Source organism: Diprion similis, chromosome 12, assembly GCF_021155765.1.
Source record: "Diprion similis isolate iyDipSimi1 chromosome 12, iyDipSimi1.1, whole genome shotgun sequence".
NCBI lineage: Eukaryota > Metazoa > Arthropoda > Insecta > Hymenoptera > Diprionidae > Diprion > Diprion similis.
Genome location: NC_060116.1, coordinates 4,584,663 through 4,605,488, shown reverse-complemented (window position 1 = coordinate 4,605,488; position 20,826 = coordinate 4,584,663). Strand labels below are relative to the sequence as shown.

The 20,826-nt window shown below is 38.3% G+C and overlaps 1 protein-coding gene across 2 annotated transcripts in view; it reads left to right on the top strand.

The window, feature by feature from the left end:
• Positions 1-20,826, top strand: part of LOC124413199 (neural cell adhesion molecule 2-like) — a 221,397-nt gene that overhangs the window by 151,623 nt on the left and 48,948 nt on the right. For both annotated transcript variants that reach the window (XM_046893630.1, XM_046893627.1), the window contains one exon: positions 15,885-15,981. In XM_046893630.1, the coding sequence (XP_046749586.1) occupies positions 15,927-15,981 (55 nt within the window). In that variant the 5' untranslated portion in view covers positions 15,885-15,926. The remainder of the gene's footprint in view (positions 1-15,884; positions 15,982-20,826) is intronic.

The following is a 20,826-nucleotide window of genomic DNA, read 5'->3' as shown; positions in this document are numbered from 1 at the left end:
ATTTTTACTCATGAATTTCCATTCATCTACGATTTTGAACTCGAAAATAATTCAGATAAAATTCTGCTGAAATTTTCTGATTTATCAAACGTTTCAAAGGCTTCATTATTCCTCTTCTCTGCTTAATCGTCCTTAAATTCAGTTTATCGCAGTGATTGGAGACGCCATATCTGACAGGGGGTGAACCGAAGGGTTTAAAAATTTGTAGATACTCGCAGGTGCGCGGCGTCGAAGGAAGCCAGAGTTTATGTAGGATCCGAAAATCATTGAGGCCATAAAAGCGAATTCCTGTTGTACCAGGTGTTTGGTTGTATTTATCGCCGAGGGAGAATTTTCCACAAGGGAAACGTGACAAGGGCTGATGGTGCTGTATAGTGACTCATAACTTCGGGTCGTCGATTATCGAACGGTTCACTGCGTAATTGAAATCGTTTTCTTGAAACTTTCGACGGTGGGATTGGCTTGTAAACTGTGCTTTTGACAAAAAGAAAACTAACTCATTTTACGAGAACTTGCTAATGGTTTTCCCGATCGCTTTATATTACTTCACCGTTCATAATTTCATAGGTTAATTTCACCGCCGTTGATGTGTGCATAAGAATTAAATTCTTGCCTCTATTCCCGTCGTCTTTTTTCCTTGACTCACCCGTTATAACGCTCACCGTATATGAAGCATTCCAACTTATCTCAACCAAACAATAAAACTCACATCCCTGATATTTTTTTGAACATACTACGTACGTCATAGTATCATTAAAAAGGAGATATTTCTGTAAATATTAGCTTTTAGTTAATAAAAAATGGAAAACATGATTTTATAAAAAGTGAAACAATTCTTAATCTTGAAATTTTCAAATATTTCTCAATAATATTGAACGTAAAATCTGTGAGTGACAAAACTGTCATATAAACATCCACATTTATTGGTAATTTAAGGGAAGATTTAGGGAAAGATTTCTAAAAATAATTTCACACAGTTTTGCTACTCAAAGATAAAAAAAACATCGCCATTTTCTCAAGCGTGCCAATCGATTCCGAACAAATTTCTACGCAACATTTTACTTTAGAGAACAAAAATATATGAATACTTGAGTGATTAATTATTAAATAATATGGTTTGTTTTCTTCGATATCAAATTTTATGGATGGATGGATGGGTTTTTGATATTCGACAGACAAAACTGTGTGAAAAATATGATTCAAAATTTCAAAAACATTCACCCTTAAACTAGAAGCGTACGAAATTTACTAAAATGTCTCCTTTTCGGTGCTACTACGATATGCAATATTTGAAAAAACTCGAAACCATGAGTTTCATGGGCTGGTTTAAATTAGCTGGACTGTCGCATACTCAACGTGCAATTGGAGACCACATCATCCATTAGCCTCCGGGTTTACCCGGGCATGAGATACGATGTGTAAACATTTTCCACGCATGTTCACCGCATGTTGAATAATAACAGTCAGATTTTAGAGCTAGCTAACCGGCATGTGTATCCAAAATTCGCCATTTAATTAACAACCGTCACCAGGGCAGCGCCGAATGGCGTAAAAACGGTTTTACAAATTCGGAAACATTATCGTTCCATCGAAATAATTATTTGCATCTAAAAATGGTTAAATTTTTATTCGAAAATACCAAAGGCTATATACCCTACGGCTGAAAGTTCGGTTTACTTTGGTTGAAATTGAATTTCGCGTAACCGATGATATTTTCAACAGTTTCAAGTCGGCCCGAATAGCGATAATAATTTCCAACGAATTTTACTAAAACGCTCTGGAGAAGGATGACAAATTTTTGAAAATTCCCAGTGGCTCACCTTTTTTTTTTCTTTTTTTTTTTCTTTGACTCTTCTCTTTTATTCTTCATCAATGACGGCTCGTTTACTCCCCCTGAAACCACTAAAGGCTTTCATTCCCCAAATATAAAAGGGAACACGCGTTGATATCCCTCTGGAGTCGTAAAAAAAAGAAAAATGAACCTATACTTCAAAGTCGCGAACATTTGAACTTCGATTTTCCACCGTCAGGCATCGGTTTTACGAATCTACCTGTGTCTGTAAATATTTGGAGTCTGTGGACAGCGTGTATAATGATACGTATGAATATTAACGATTTATACATACTGTAGGTACAACTCGAGGGTTGATTTTTGATTATGGTCACGATGAAATGCTCACATTTTGTTGAATCGATAAGAGCATTTATAATCCCTACTCATTCCACGGTATCGGGATTTCTTTCCTCCCTTTCTATCTCACTTTCTCTCTCTCTCTCTCTCTCTCTCTTTTCACTTATTGGATTTCATCGTATCCTTTTGACACTGCGGAGTTGGTTCGATTGGTAATAAGAACGATATTCTTTCGTTATTTTTATTCCTCGGGTCACTGAAAGATGTCTCGTGTATATATAGGCATGTATTAGAGTGGCGCAAAAAAACCGACTATTTTGTTTTTTTTGTGAGTCTCGTGTGACAAAATGTTAGTTTTTAATGTTTTAAGAGCCCACTCCAAAGGACAGTTAAAGAAAAATTTTTAAGAGGTCGCTCCATATTTTTTAAAACGTCAGAAATCGTGAAAAATCGATTCTTTTTTTTTTTTTTAATTTCCTTCTCGTTACGGTATAATGTTATAGACAAAAAAAAAAATAAGTTTCCGAAAGTTTCAGTTCAAAATTTGAATTTTGAAAGGTCGCTTATAATTTTTTTTTCAATTTTTTGGTGCATTTCTTTAGATCTTTTCGAGCGACCTTTTAACATTCGTATTAAAATTTTATAAATTTTTTTTCTTCAATTTAGTAAGAAAGAATCGATAACAATACACCACGGCATGGATTAAGAATCAAACAAAATACTGAAAATATAATTTCTTTAATTTAATTTTTTGACGATTTTTAACATTTTAAAAAATTTTTAGCGACCTTTAAAAATTTTTTTTTTTAAGCTGTCCTTTGGAGTGGGCTCTTAAAATATCAAAAACTAACATTTTGTCACACGAGACTCAAAAAAAAAAAAAAAATGGTCGGTTTTTTTGCGCCACCCTAATATATATATATATATATATATATATATATTTATGAGAATTCTTTGAGTGTAATTGCTAATGTTATTTTTTCCTGTACCTACGTTTTCGTTGCCCTTCTGTAACAATAAAATATACAAATTTGTACCAGATATTTGTCCTTTGTGCATCGAGCATTGTACGATGTGACTTTTGTGCTTTAGTATGTCAAAGGCATGACAGCAATTTTTTTTTTTTTCTATTTATTTTTTTTCTCAAATTTCAAGTAGATCTCAAAGGTGGGGTTTCAAAGCTCTCGAGTTTCACTTCCAACGACTGCTAGCTCTCCGTTTTGAATAGGTATACTTCATTCACGGTATAATATGTCTAAGAGCAGCGCGGCTGTAAGATTCAGACTTGCTGTCTGATCTTTAAGAAAAGCCAACGGAGGATGTAACTACTGTGCGTACGCGTGCATGCGTGGATCTACCTACATACACATCACATATATATATATATATATATATATATATATATATATATATATATACAAGTTTCAATATCAATCCGAGAAAATGTTGGTACATATTATAAAGCTAATTAAAAGTTTTCCGCTTTTGTATCATATAACAGCAATCACTTTGTACCTGTGCGGAATCAAGCTCGTTATTAAAATTGCTCAGTGGCTATGGCGTAAAGATCACGGAACAATCTTTGTCGCCACCGAGTGTATTCTCAACAGTTGCTCACAGTGCTTATACAACCTCGAACAGAATTTCTACCCTTTTGTATTTGAATAATTATTATCATAATAATTATCCTGCAATACCTATGAGATTCTATAGGTATAGATTATACCGATTAATCCACTTCTCGTCGAAGAGCAAAAGTTTTAATAACTATAATTCGAATTGGCTATACTCTTCAGAACTCGTATTATAGTTTCCGCTGCGGAAATGTTAGAATTAAATTATACATATTGTTATACCTTCGACTACGACAGCCTTTTAACCATTCCTTTTTCCTCTTCAATTACTGCTACTAAAGCTCACTCATTAAAGACGACGTGTTGTTGTATCCGATGAAAATAGTCGGTGTAAAGTCTGGAAGAAACTCATCGGCTAACCCGCATTGCGAGTGTGAAAGTAAGTCTGTTACTTTCATTTTACGCGTCTGATAATCCCGTCTGTCGTCAGCCCTCATCTCCAGATGCGTTAGGGTAGAGACACGTAGAGTGCAAACAGAGATTTGTGTATATCGACCAGTGATTTTGACAAACAGTATAACAAATCACTCGGGTAAACACGTTGAGCGGATTTACCCTCATCCCTCCGTACACCATGACAGAATTGTCGAACATGAGTGTGAAATTGGTGGACTGTAATTAATGCAATTGTAACAAGTGCGGTATGAAAAATCACGTCATTGATCATAATCTAAACAAGAGGATTTACGATAGTTCAAGTAACGCCGCGTTAACTGAGTTTTCAGTAAATGTGTTCCTGTATTGTACAATAATAATAATAACACTGTTATGCAACGAAATCCTCCTTCAAACAAAAATACGATAGAATTGCAGGTATAGAAATGCCGAATCTCTTTTTTTTTTTTTTCTTTTCTTTTGTTCAAAAATTAGAACTTATCATTTTTGGGAGATTTTTTTTTAAGGAAATGAAAACACTTGCAGTAATTTTAGGTTGAGAGCTTCATTATTCATAGTTTCAAGAATATTGGAGAATTTTTTTCAACAACGAAATTAATAACAAAATTACGGAATGGCGCATATCGTTTGCTACTTGTATGCGTCATGCCACCATTTAGTCGTTAATTTTAAAAATCTTCCTGAAACTATAAATAATAATAACCTTGAACACGAATTGATTTAAGCGTTTTTATTTTCTTCAAAAAAATCTCCTAAATGTGGGAAATCCTAAGTTTGAAAAAAAAAAAAAAAAAAAAAAAATCATATCACGTAATAGCATAAAATGAAAAGCTGATCTAGATTCGGCACTTCTATACCTTCATTTCGATCATATTTTTGATTGAAGATGGATTTCGCTGCAGAACAGTGTAATCGATCCTGAAACTAACTTTCTAATTGATCTATAAATTCAGATACAGAATATCGCTGACCTTTGGTCAAATTTAAAACGTCACTCGTTCGGATCGACAAGTTTAAACTACCTGTGGATTACAAACTAAATCCCATTTCGTGATTTTATCTTCGTTCACGATCAGTTATATTCGAAGAGGGATTGACACGCGAGGGGTCGTAGGTCGAAAGTGGTCGTTGTTCTAATATCCTGGCGACTGTTTATCCGCGATGTCATATAATCTCGGATAACGCATATCGCCCCCCCCCCCCCACCCCCCCCCCCCCCATTTTGAGGACGTGACACACCCTGATCAATGCGCGTGAAAATTTTTTATCTGCAGCCAGTATTATGTGCACGTAGGTATAAGGATGATTGAACGGCTGTGATTAACGTTGACGTGAATGCTGTGCGTTTTACCAACATGCATCCTGTCCCGCACAAAAGAATCGCGATTTATACGACGCGGCGATAACACGCTTCCACGATTACAATATTCAAGGCGCTATAATTCGACCGGACAAAATACAATACAAACGGGGAATACAAAAGGGCTGCAGGGGGATGAATTGGGGAGAGAATATCATATTCTCATACTGAAATAATCAACGTTGTACGTTATCGAGGTGATTTTATTCAGTGTTTTTAATCATCTCGGATAAATTCGCCTCATTTTTTATTCTTACAGAGATACAGAGCGTGATGAGTTACGTTCTTCTAGCTTTCATCTTTACGTAGCTAAATCTACTGGTTATCTGAATCTTTTTTTTTTTTTACGATAGAGAAGATAAGATAAACTGCTTACTTACTAAATCATATTAGGTGACGTCAATAAGATTAAAAACGTTGAAGTAAATCTTGCGAACGTAAATTATTGAAACAAAAACGTTCTTTCGAAAGAAACTTTTCCTAGCAATTATAGAAAAAAATATTTTTGCTCCTCGAATTACATTTCACTTGATTTTACCAGATTTTTCGTTATTTCAAGAAAACTTTCATGATGGTTCCATCAAATCACTCTCGTTGCCTGGACAAAAAATTATTCGGTTTTTTTTTTTTTTTTTTTTTTTTTTTTTAGTGTATTAAGAATCCTTCCTTTTTATGGTTATTTTTTTGATTCGATATTATTTTATGTATTTTCTTAATGTACTTTCACAAAATTTTACGAAAGTGAGATTAACAGAATCTCTTTGAACTCGATTTTGAACCTCCTACTCGTGCCTAACGTCAAAAATATGTCCAACTCCGACTGCTGGTGAAAGAGATTTTGAAATTGTTCGCGCTTGATCGCGGCTCAAGTATTTCCGGAATTTGATTCTGACCGTAGTCGTAATCCCGGGTCGTCATCCCTCCGTCCCCGAGATACCAGCCACTGACAGCAGCAGATGTCAGAGCCCCGAAAGATGGCCGAGCTAAGGGAACTCATGTCTATGAGAGGGGGAAGAGGGGAGCGGGAGCAGAGTTTTATTGCCCCGCTGATAACGGATGAGAACTTTTACTCCAGGCGGTGCCCATGACTCATCGCATTTTCCTAGAGAGGAAACCCGAGGTCGGACCCTGCGATTCTGCAGGGGTGCGAGACGGGGACCCTTGGAGCAGGCTGGCACCGTGGCTTCGACGTCGATGACAGTACAAAACTGTACGGGGGATGAAACATATTGTGCTCCTTTCCCGCGGGAGTCTCATTTCCAGCTACATTTCAGCCCCGTAACCGCCGCAATGAAATTCCTTTTTATTTCCGTTTTATTAACCACCCATTTCTGCCTCACTTCCTTCCTTTAACCAGTTTTTGTCTAGCCAGGCTCACGCCTCTGTATTTAACTCTTGGCATTTCCTGTTTTTACGATTGTTTACTCTTTCGATTGAATTTCCAAAGTTAGCGTGTGTCAAAGACTCGTTATTACCAATTCCAGATTTTCTTGCCTCGCGGTCATAATCATGGAACGAAATTATTTATTATTAGGTTAACTTGACTCCATTAGAAACCCCTGCAAGGTTTGAACCTCGTGTAGAGAATTGTATTATCAGAGTATCCTGTAAGTCAAGAATAGTAAGTCTGTAGCGATATTGCGCATGAAACATAAGGACAATCAAGTGTAAATGAAACTTCTTTCGCGCACATGGCTTTTTGAGAAGGCTGATTACGGGCATGAAATTGAAGTCCGAAAATTCAAAATAGTGGATACAAAATCAAATTTGTTATTAATGACTTCAGAAACACTCGGGTATCAAATCTAAATTCAATAAATTCCTGCATTTTTGTTGGCCATAATGTATCCAAATATTAATTTCAATTTCGTAATTATCGACTTCAAAAACCGCGGGTCGTCAAATTTCGATTCAATCAGAGGTCAGAAGAATGTATGTCTTAACTGTAGCTTTGCTTCATCCCATACGTGCACTGGAAAACTTTCACTCAGACTTGACCATCCTCATTTTGTCACACATCACCGCCATTGGACCAACCATCCGGGAGTTATGGGACACCCTGTACATAGACCACGAAAAACAGTTTCTCGATCACCTTGATCGGACACACGGTTGCCAATCTGAATCCCAACGAAAACAACAACCGCAACGAACTATTCGAGATAGGTATCAATATGCAATTGCAAACGCGTATTTATACTCACAGTTTTATCGATCGCAATCAAGTATATAATGAGTGATCACAATAATTCTTGCAAAGAAAAATGGCCATCTGGTCTCTCATAAAAACTCCGGAAAATATCCGATGAAAACACCACTCGTTCGAACAATAACTCGTTCGCAGGTACCAGAAGTGGGAGGAATGAATAGGCAGTTTCAAGAAACGACAGGAAATCGGAGAACGGACTTTGGATTAATGACGTCCATTATCGTCAAACTCGAATTATGTTTTTGTGACTCGGAGGTAGTCATCATGCTTGGCACTTTAAGTGCAGGATAAGTACTCAGCCTCCCGGAACTGCCATTTTGTGCAGGCAATAGACGACGCTACGGGATACTTTTAATGTTGCAGAAATTCTTTCACCTCCTGGATTATTGTTTCGGCTCAGATAGATGTATCAGTTTTGATGACTTAAGGTGCTTATAAAGAAGCATTGTACACCTCGAAAACGCGGCGAAGCAAAATTCCTATACTGCTCAAGCGATCAGAGTGAAACTTGGGCAATTAATGCCTTATTTTGGAGAAAAGTGGAGCGTTTTTTTACTTTTTCAAAATTTAGAAAAAAAATTTACAGATTGGTTACCACCCACAGAAATTGGCCAAATTTTCACAGTTGCACTGAATGGATTGAACTATCCGGTATGATGCCACTCGGCGGTGATGAAACACACATTTTGAGCCCAGTCCCATGAGATTTGATGGTGAAATGACGAAATGGCAGCTGATCTGGTTTTTGATTACGAAGTACACCGAAATCTCATTTTTTCGACATTTGTTACCGACCTTTCATGTATGCCGGTAGCTTTTAACGCCATTACACACATACATTACCGGCATGCGCGTAATGTCGGTAACAAATGTCACAAAAATGAGATTTCGGTGTTCTTCATAATCGAAAGCCAGATCAGCTGCCATTTCGTCATTTCACCATCAAATCTCATGGGACTGAGCTCAAAATGTGTGTTTCATCACCGCCGAGTGGTATCATACCGGATAGGCCGATCCATTCAGTGCAACTGTGAAAATTTGGCCAATTTCTGTGAGTAGTAACCAATCTGTAAATTTTTTTTCAAAATTTGGAAAAAGTAAAAAGGTGCTCCACTTTTTGCCAAAATAAGGCATTGAATGCCCAAGTTTCACTCTGATCGCTTAAGCGGTATAGGAGTTTTGCTTCCCCGCGTTTTCGAGGTGTACAACGGGTCTTTATAAGGACCTTAAGTACAAATTATCGCCACAATCGTTGCGTGTAAGTAACCTCAACTACTTATCGTCACAAAAGTTACAACGATGCTTTGATCTACGTAAACTCTAATTTCATTATACAATAAAATGTATCAAGTGTTGAAAACTTGTGGTCAAAACTTGTCCAAAGTCGGATTTTCGTTACGAATGGAGTACTTGAAGAGATGAATAGTCAAATTAATGAATACACGCGTTTGAAAAAGTGGCTACCCTGCAGCCTTCGATCAGGAGTTGACGTTCCAGTCTCGGAGTCCGTGAACAGGATGAGCTTATGACTTACAACAAACGGTTCGGTCGTGGTGTATTACTCACTGTCGAATCCCAGGGGAAGTAGTCCCATTTCTCCTCGTCTTATCATTCGTTTTTCCTGTCTCCACGGTGTTCTCCGTCGTTCCATCCTGGAAAAGTGACGGATCCTGTATGAGATCTCTTCTATTCCCGAGTTCCAGTCTCGAAAATTGTCCGGGGACTCACGGTGCACTAATGAACGTGACAAGAGCCGAAAGGACTTATCATTCTTGGGATCATATCACGGATATTTGAAATCGGTGGTTCGGAACAGACTGTAATGAAACGTCACCCCGTGTTTGATCTCAGTGGCCGGAAATCCACTATAAATAATTCAACCAGCTAGATTCCGCCGGGTCGAGGTGCTCGTAGGTGCGAGTCCGGCTTCTCGCACTTCGGCACATCTAATGAAACGAACCTGCTGTTCAAGCCATGGTTTGAGTTATCGTTTCTCTCGTATCTCTAAGACCCCACGCGATCGGAATTACGTGAGTGCGGTTGTGTGTCCTCGAATCACGGACCGAGTATTGATTCAAAGGTAGATTTCTGCGAACGTTTTGAAATCCGAAAGAGAATTGATCAATTTATCACAATTTTACAACGTCTCAAGTTGTGTTTACGAGATTTGTTTCCAATCAAGCAGGCGTAGGTTTAAAACCGGCAATAAATTAGCGCGAAAATTGTGAAATACTCGCAAAGTAATGAAAATTCTTTCCAAAAAAAAAGTTACACGAACGGTCTTGCGAAAGTTTATCAAAAGCGCTGCTTGAAATTCATGCAAAAATTTCCGAGATTATTTTCTGACACATACTACTTGCAGATTCTTCTTCTTTTTTTTTTTTTTTTTATTTCCATTCTTATGCATGTATAGAATCCAACGAACTTTGATGATTTTATACCCACAAATGGGAGAAGATATCAGATTCGACCACGTTTGAGTTATTTTCTGGAGTATCGCGTAATTCTTCAGTGATATAAACGATCCCTCCGGCATCTAGAAACATGCTTCTGGTTCTTTCATTTTTCCTTATTTCATTTTCATTCAAGGTTCACTCATTTCACCCTCGTATCTCTTCAAGATTCTGTATACAGAACTGGTTTTGGTATACGAGGCTGAAATTCTTAACTTAGAAACGGTGCCGCAGAGACTCACTAGTGTGAATCTACATATGTATACATACATACGTGAACATACATATAATACATACACACACACACACACACACACACACCTACCCTCGCTAAGTAAATTGTGAATTTAAAATTCTGAACGTCAAACGGCTAGCAAAGTATCCGAGGCTGCAGAGCCGCGCGTCTACTCAAGGAAATATGCATCCAACTTTTGATACCTACATATTTTCTTTGCCGGATGAAGCGCGCCTCGCGAACATCCTGCTCAGTCGTACCTAACCCTGATTGTTAATTCAGAGTCCATACCTGCAGTTCAGCGCAAAGTGCTGCAGCTGCATTCGAGCTTAAATCGTTCCTACGTTTTTCCCGTTCTCGGCAATTTGCGATGTGTACCTGTAATACAGTTTCCTCGTATCTCTTTTCCTTTTTCTCTCCCTTCTTCGAAAGAGGCAGGGGGGTGGAGGGGATTTATCGCCTCACCAGGAGTCCATGAACCACTCGATAAACGGAGGATATAATCGTTGATAGGATATCGTCGATGAATACTACGGATTCGCGAGTTGTTGGCGTTGAGCGTAATTGCAATCAGTAACGGCACAAGTTGATAGTCGGGAGGTTCATTGGCTCCTCACCACAAACGAGGGAAAGTGTCGGCAGCGCGGTGCACAACAGCATTGGCAGAGGGTGAGGGGTGAGGGGTGAGTTTCACGGCGTGATTAGCAAATTTCATGCAAATACCCCCGCAGCGTCGAATTCACGGAGGGGGAGAACTACCCGCCGCATGAATATTCCGCTTGCTATGCTCGCGATTTATCCAACAGATAAAGTGGTCCGCGGTGACTGGAGCGAACAGCCCCCTCCTTTTCTCAACCCCTCTGCCAGCGGAATACGCGCCTCTTTAGATTTCCATCCCTTCTAGAAATATCTAGTAATTGTGGTTAACCGTAAAATCATCAACTATTTTCATTTCTTTACCATAACGGTGGTAGGTGTATACAATTCTTGGTACTTAAAAATGAAAATTTGCTTTTTAACTGCTGTGTATAAGCTGAGGAAATTATTAAGGATTACGCAATATTGTACTGGATACTGGAAATAACAATTTTTTTACGAAATTGTGACGTTGAGATTTATTTTATCCAAATTAACAGACGTTGTTTGAATTAGTAGACCGCTTCGTCAAGTCTGAAGACCTTGCGGATGAGACATGCAATCCTTTAAGCGACGGTAAAGTTTTTAACTATGTAACTTGTGCTATTTCTGTATTAACTGATCTGGACTTGCTATATTTGTTATATCGATTGAAAATTTTCAACCGTCGCGTGACGTTTTATAATCTTGACAATTTTATTCACTTTTGGATAACTGAATGCCTACTGAATATTCATGGATTGGGTTTTTCGAATATACGTAGGTATAACCGTTGAAAGATTTTCACTTGGACGTAAAATACGTCTTAGAATATGTACTCGGAAAATTCAATTCAAATTTCAAATTAACTCAAACTTTCCTTATCCTTCCTCATTATTATTTGGTTTTCTTTTTTCTTTTTGCCTTCTTAAGTCTTCCGTCGACAATACGATTTTCCAAAGCTGTGACTACAAAGAATCAAATTTGTTCATAATTTATTGCACTGTTTGCATTCGGAATTAGTCGCAATCAGCGTTATAGAATATTTTCAGTGATCCGAAATATTGCTTTGTCCATAAAATAGGGCGAATTTCACAGATCGTCAATTCTAATCCCCTGCGCGTAAAGCTTCACTGATCTTGAAGAGTATCTTGTAGAATGAATATTTGCGGATTTAATTTTCACTGATTAAATACATTGCACAATCCTCGGGTAATCGAATCTATAAATTAGTGGCCAAACGGAAAGGGGATTGAGATTGGGATACAATTTTGTGCCGCCTCGATTGAGACGGGAAGAGAAACTAATTGCTTGTTTAATATCATTGGCATCATTCTATATTATCAATTATACAACCATCCATTAAAGAGAATACACTGTAATATTGTATTAAAATAAATAACTCTCATCGCTGTTCTAAGAAACTCGAAAATTTCATGTAAGTGAATGAAAAAAAAATTCGATAAAGGTTAGGAACTCGAAATTTTGCAGATAGTCCGGATCTAAAGTCAACGCGCAAGATTGTCAACACGAGAATCAGGGATCTTTCCTCGATAGCAATTCGCGGAGCAAACATCGCGACTGAGTTGTCACCGGTAATTTTACGATCGAATGTCAACTGAATACCCCGGGGAACATTAATCGAACGTTGCGTCGAGGGTGTGAAACGGCGTTGGGTAGACCGAAATAACTCTCCGAGGTCTACTTAAATCTCTTTCTCAATTGAGGTCAATTTTCCTTAAACCCTCAGCTGGCGAGTAATCGGTCGTAACCACGGAGACTTATGCAATTCTTGGACTTGATACAGAGAGAAGATTTATCGTCTTTAATATTACGAAACGTAGTAAATTGGTTATTTAATTTATTTTATTTGGGAAATAAACAGTTTAATCGCTAATTTATATTCACGACGATTCTCGTGGTTATACTTATACTACCTGGGATTTTTTAGGATAGTATAAGGTATAAACGAAGGTTAGCGAAGACATGCGATTGCTCCAAGGAACTCACAGTCGCTTTATTTTTACTCACATATTTTAATCTGCAATCGATTTATTTACACAATTTATATCCCTCATCAGAGGCAGATATATTTCGTAGCCGGTTTAATGTATTCGCAGGGAAAACAACGGGTCTTCCATCACGGTTTGACAGACTTTCTTCCGGATACGAAACCTGAATATCAGATAGACCATTCGCATGCACGACAGGAAAACGCTGGAATTATTATCATTTCGGTAGAGGTCCGAAGGGAGATTCAGGCTTTGGATGAGCTGGAAGTTGTTTTTCATAATTAAAGCGAGGCCAGCAGGTTGAGTTCATTATAAATTACTGTAAATGGGAAAGCTGAATGAGTAAAAAGCAGCGGGTCTGTAAAACCACGTTTGAAATTCCCGCCTTCGCATTACTTCAACCTTCAAAGCATTGAGCTGGAAATTTTTTCACATTTCTCTCTTCGAACTCTCCTTTTACGCTCGCTGCACATCGCCAACGCGTTCGAATTCCAGCGCAGTTCTTCGACTCTTCGACATCGTCTCTTCCAACGTCTGCCGCGTGCTTTACTTCGCTTTCATTCGTTTTATATCCGGCGCCAATTTTGCCCCAACTCACCTTCCACCCCTGCAACTAATTCACTTCCTTCGACTAGCTAGCCCAGCTTTCATCTCTATTACCGAGTTTTCTTCTGCCATGTGTAACGAATTTCTTAGGCTATATGGATTTTAGTGAAAATGAAGGTGATTATACAGATATTGTCGTTATATAATTGATCAGTTATATTGATTTTATTTGGTAAAAGTACATTAAAGAATTCCTCTCGTTAAATTATATATATATATATACATATTATAGTTGGATATGCAGTGATATTCTTAACGTCAAGATCACAGAAAAAAAATAACCAGACGCTTGACTAAATAATGAGTGAATGCAATGCTATGCCTTAAATCTCTTAATGTGAGTCATCAACGTTTCTTATATATGTCATGATAAAATTTCCCCACAAGGTTCGAAGAACAAGAAAAACAATATTGTAATAAAATAATAATAATCGATCGATCGATACTTCTTAAGTTTAAGTCTTCACTTGCTATTTTATGTTAGTTTTCTGACGGATACTGAACGCCCCAATTGCTATCAACCCTCAGGCATGTACGTATATATAATGTCCATATTCTTACACATCGTAACGGAACACCCTGCTGGTCAAGACGGACCCTGGGCTGCAGGGTAATTGGATTCCGAGGCAAATCGCTCGTTAGTTAATTAAGCGGTGAAACTATAACGGCCACCTGCCGAACCTGAACCGTGCTCGAGGCTACAACCAATGGCGTATGATCGACGTCGATTTCAGGGGTGAAGGAATCCGGATGACTGAAATGATCTTTAAACGAACGAGGTGTTAACTGAGATAGTAAATATCGGAGTAAATCATTGCGGATCACTTGAGATCACCTGACAAAGTTATAAATCATTGTAAGTCTTGTGGTAAAAGACAAGTGGTTTGAAGTCATTAACACTTTATTGGTGTTTATCTTATCATAATGCGCTTTCGTTGATTACCAATAATTTTTCAAGGTTCTTTGCGTATCTATTCAATCCCGAAATCATTGAAGATCACCAATATCACACGCAAATCATTGTAATTTAATGCAGATCACTTTTTACACTGGAAATAGGGTAGAAATTAATGCGAATGGATTGAAATCGATTATTCCATTTCTATTACGTCCAGTTTTCAGGAATTCCAATTATCACCCGGCACAAGGAAGACTAAAATACTTCACCTCGTGTTATATACTCCGACGTGCTTGTATCTCACTGGCTAATAATTCCATACACCATTCTCGCTCCTAGCTGTAGCTGGAACTCGGTTATAAATTTGCAACCAGCACGTATATTGCAGTAACTTGCCAAAGGAAATTTGAACTGGCAAAAATTAGTGTGCAAAAAATTGGACTCCGGAATTTTTCTGAGCTTTTTTCCCCCCATGTAAACCTTTTTCAGTTTCGATCTTTTGAAAAATTGTTACTTTCTTAAGAGTTACCTTTTTTTATGTTGATAATTTCGAGATCAATTCCAAGACGGGATTATTTATTCTTATAGTTATTAAATTAGCCTGAAACATTTGTCGTTTAAAAACTTTTTAAATCATTCTAAATACGTCTATTTCAATCGTCTTATTGGTTCGATCCCTTGACGGTATCGTTATTTATTTCCTTTTTTTTTTTTAAACACTCTAAAAGTTTTGCTCGTTTATCAAGATTTCAAAGCGCTTTAAGAAACAAACAAAAATTGTTTCATCAAAGAACCAACCGTTAAATGAATGGAAAAAACATATAATTTCAATATAATAAAATAGTCTGAGAATTTTAAAAGTGGACAAACTCTTTGTGTCATTAATCCATTCGTCAAGTATCCAACTGTTGCTTGTCTATATAATACTACGCTTTATGATCCAGAATATTCCAAGTCACGTGTAAGATTTTGATACATGCAACTATAACGATAAGAGTGCATAATAAAAGTGTCGTTAAAATTGTGGTATACGAGGATGTTGAGAAGATGGTTTAAATTCTAAATTTAACACAAACTGCAAGAACATAGCGTTGTAGTGTTAATGCAATGTGTCTTGAATATTTCAGCAGTATTTCGAGTGCTTGCATAAAACATTAATATTCCTGCAATTCCTGTTTTCACCTGCAACCACTCCAACATTGAAATATTCCGCCAAGGCTTGTGCAATATTGCGTGCTTGTGTGAGCCGAAATGATTTCATCCCGATAATCTAAGATCGTGGAATTCTGGATCCCTTTTCTTCCAGTAAATACTGAGTAATGATTTCTGTTCCAGGTAGAACGATCGCGGAATGAAGACTACCTAACTCGCGCGACCATGAGGGCGTTTGTATTGATCCTCCTCTCCTTGCAACTCCTGGTTTACACGGCAGGTAAGACGTCATTCCTGGGCTCGTTCCTCGTCAAAGAATATCCAATATTCACCGAACTTAACCCACGAATTCGGAAAGCAGTAGGTACTTAACTCGATCCCACTAACATTTTCCTCCGATGATTGGAGGACGTTAAACGCAGCTAATTGCCGATTGGATGGCTCGCCGTGTGTTTAACCGTCCAGCCAATCAACCGGACGAGAGAAGTTGGAGCAGGGAGGAAGGCTGTGAAAGAAGTTTTATCTTTCTGATTCGAAAGTTGATTAGTGCAACTCGCTCTGCCGAGAACAGACACAACGTATTTGGAACGAACCAGCGGTTGTCCCATTTAATCTTTCCCATTTTCTGTATCTACCCACTCATTCCACTACACGGTCACCAATTTTCCACATCGAGTTTTTACCATCGCATCGTACCGCCGCCGCCTCGCTGGGGGCGAATTTTGCAAAGCCGTTCGACATAAATTCGCTTGTGACTCGAGGATTGCGAAAAATTCTGTTTCATTTTGAACCCGAGTCGTGGTCAAAACACCGCGTGAAATTATACCCAACGCGCCAATATTAAGGGTCGAAAATCTGCTGCCTAAAGAATTTTTGAAAATATCAGGAAGTCGGGGGGCTCTTTTACCCTTCGCGTGGTGGTCGTTCAGTCACTCCCTAAACCTCTCCGGAGTTCTGATGGGAAGCGTTTCTCCCGCGGGGACCACTTATCTCACGACTTACTTTATGCCGAGTGCCTTGTTATTTGGCCTAACAAGTGGAAAAAGGTAGAAGAGGGGATGAAAGAAAAAAAAAAACATATTTCAAAACTCATTTCTTTATTCTGCACAGTTATACTGTACCTGTAACGGACGTTTACAGTGGTTGTCGACATTTTTTATAATTCGAACAAGACCCAGTCTACAACCGTCAAGTTTTGGTACTTTAGTCAAACTCATCAGTACTGCATCATTAAAAGGTTAATCTCTGACGAACAGTAAGTGCTTCTTCAAAATTGAGCTTCTCAGTTTTAACCAATTATTTTACCTTCTGATCCGAACTTAGAAAATGGTTATTTTCAAATTTCTCAAAAGTCAAGTAATGCAATTGAGAGTTTTGAACATTGTACACTCAATCTGCGCCTGCCAACCTAAACCTGCGTTTATACGTCTGAATGCGAAGAGACGCAGGGATAAAGAAGAGTCTCAAACTTGAGTGAATCCACTTGAATGGCGTCGCTTGCTTCGACTTCCAAGTGGCAATTTTACTCCAACTTTTTCTACTTTTATTTTTCCCCCTGGGACTGAATGTCGAATAAATTCAACGTCGTCAACTAGTAGGCCAAATTTGCAACGGGTTTCCCAATCCAGAGCAGAGCAGACAGAAGAAATCATGGAAAACAGGTTCTTTGTTCAGGTAGAATTGTAGGCACCTATGTTCTGAAGGATTCTGCAATTGAGGCATGCACTATGTACGGAATGCGAATGAAACAATTGGATCCTCCATTCTGGCCAGGCTTTCCACCCTCGCCGTGGATCGGCAAGTAGCTCCACATGCACTGTGGGGCACATACCGTCGAGTATGTGCAATACACACCGTCCCTTCTCGACATAACCCAATTAGAGTGGGTATATCGCAGCTACCGATGCAGTTACAAATAATGGCCACGGCGAAATTCAATCGCGCTTATGTAGAGTATAGGAAATGATTGACCACAGAGCTAGAGTTAATTACACTCCATTATCGGAAAACGCGCCCAGTATTGCGGTGAGACATCGGCACTGATAATCGAACATTCTGATTCGACTTTGACGGGAAAGTTATGACTTCCAATTTCAATAGATTGCCAATAATGTTACAATGTTTTAATTGCTAGGGTGAAGTTCAGATTGTATTGTCTTGATCGTAAATTTGATAAGACGGTTATCGAATCCGTATGTTTTTTGTACTCAACAACCTTTTTCTTGATGATCTTTTGCTTTGAATGATTCCTTTTTTAAGACAGATATATCAGATTTCGGCGGAACCTTTAAGATGATGAAGTTAAAACGACGAAATAAAGGTTATTCTCAGGCTTCCGGATTCCAAACTGTGTTCGCTTGGCAGGCCTTGGAAAGAAGGGAAAATCAAGCGAACCTTCGCCACAATAGCAACTTGGTTTGAATGCGAATGAGGTCCTCGCGATCGAACTCTGCTCTAATTAAGAAAGTTCGAGCTCTCCCTCTCACGCTAGAAACTTCATAGAGATAGCCCAGATCTTGGGCTTGGCTTGTGTGATTAAGCCCGCTGCTCTCAGCCTTCTACACACAGCCATGATCAGTATATGGTTTTATGTGTGTGTACGTACTTTGTGCATTATGGCTTCTTGAAGAGTTTTCATGTTTCAACCGTAAAAGTTTATGAAATAGATATTGGCAAACACTTTTGGCAGATTAAACCGTGTGGAGGGATCGTGAAAGTTACAACGATCGCATTTTTCATATGTAGGTACATGACATGACGAGCTTCTTCACCTTTCGTCGAAAAAGATTTTTTTTTCCTTTGCTCTCTCCTTATTCCAATCCTTAACCAATGGATTTACGGTTGACGATAAATGCACGATTTCATTAATCCTCCGGCAATTGTCAATTCACGGTTTTTTGCGGCTACAACTTGATATGTACCTACAGTGTGAAATGTTAACGACAGAACGTTCCGTCGTCTGCTTCAGTTTAATGCGCATGCGCTACATTACGAGAGCAGTTGTTTGCCAGGGTAATCAACCGTCATGACCCTAACTTCAATAACTTTTACGGTGGTCGCTGGCATTTGCATTCCACATCAACAGCTGTCAACATTTTTCATGTTACGTACGTCACAGTAAACTGTCGTCTAAATTTACGACAGTTGGTTACCCTGGCAAATAACGACTTTTGGATTGTAGCGCATGCGCATTATCCAGTTAACTGGTAAAGACGCTTTTATGCGCACATTGAATAATTCCTCTAAATTTTGATAGATCTCGATGAAACTTGGTATTCTTGGGTTTTTGGAGTCTCTGAATCCGAATCTGAAGTCTAAATTTGGAATTTCAAAATGACGGATCCGATATAGCGGACCGAATTGTAAAATATTCCTTGATTTTAATGAAACTTAGAATTCTTGGGTTTTTTGGAGTCGCTGAATTCGAATCTGAAGTCGAAATTTGGAAACTTAAAATTGTGGATGCAATATGGTGGACTAAAATGTAAAAAATCATTTCATTTTAACGATACCTGATATTCTTGGGTTTTTGGAATCGCTGAATCCGTATGGGAAATGAAAAATTGGAAATTTGAAATAGCGAATGCAATATCGCGGAGCCAAAGAATACATCAATTAACGCAAAAAACTAGTCACGACCCCAGAGTATGTCACGTGAAGGCTGCGGTAGCACAAGTCCGTCGATTACACTAATTTCTAAGTTCTTACATTAACTACGAAAAATTTTAACTGGTTAAACTACAGCACACGACGAACCATTCCGTCGTTAGCGATTCACACTCCATATTCACGCTGCACAATATCCGGATATTCGAACTTCCAATTTTCTCGGCAATGTGACAATTTTAATAACGATCGCATTTCCCCGCCGGGCAATCATTGATTCAACCCAAGCTGATCGATTCTATGGGAAAATAATTACCGGTAGCAGAATTGTACCCGCCGATCATTAATGTTGCACGCTGTTTTGATAGCTCGATATTTCACCACAATTAGGGGAGGGTGGGGCAAAGTGGACTCCCTGAAATTTTTTTAAATAACAAGCGATAAAATTAAGCACCTGAAGTTTTTATTAAATATGAATTATTCGGAAATCATAATTATTACTTTAAACATTTTATTCTGATTTTAGAAATTATTTTCCTAAGAGGCCCACTTTGCCCCACCCTCTCCTACACAATATCACTGTAAAGTGTAATTACCATTGTACTTATATCGCTCAGAATTTAACGTCAGCAAATTTTTAGGCACTAAAATTCGTTTCTTTGTCTTTTGTTGGGAATTTTTTAAGATCCAAAAATTTATTTATCGTTCACTCTGTGAAATCCAGACAGCAATATTCACCTGATAAACGTAAATCTTATACTCGGCCGAAATATAAAGATCGTTTGATCTTACCTTCAGGCGTTTTACCTTTTATCCATTGATATTCATGTACAGTGTAAAATAAATATTGACTCGTAGCTATTGAAACGTACATCTATATTGAAATTCTCGAAGAATTCTACTCTCTATAGTGCAACGCTCATAGCTTTAGCGAATCGATAAAAGTTTAACTCACTGTGGACATACGAAACCATTGAATTAGATCAGATGAAATGAGATTTTTTGCAACGTTCGGAGAACACCTGTCGACCATTGCGAGTGAAATCGCCTATCGTCTCAGCGATCGTTTCGTTCCGATTCTACTGGGATATCGAGTATCGGAAACATATGAAAACGAAATAGAAATAGGAATATATATATATATAAATAATACTTAATAACGGATCAGCACTTGCATCGAAAGTAATATCGCGTATGCATCAGAGAATATATCGCAAGTCTGTCACGCGTCTGAGAGAAATGACTTTTGGAACGGCTGAATGCTGAATAATTTATCTCTGCCAAGCTCAGGTATAAAGAAACTCTGCCGGCAGACGTATTATGCTTTCGGGAAGAAAAACGTAGTATGCCACAGTGACAGGCAAATCAAGGAAAACAGAAACCGATGTCGTATAAAACGGCATTACTCAAACGAGCGACTGCTCTCGCAATCAGTATAAACCAGTCACACTATCGATTCTTCATTCCGAACAGTTTAAGGAACTAGTGTCACGTCATCCCGCTTTTTTATTTTTATTTT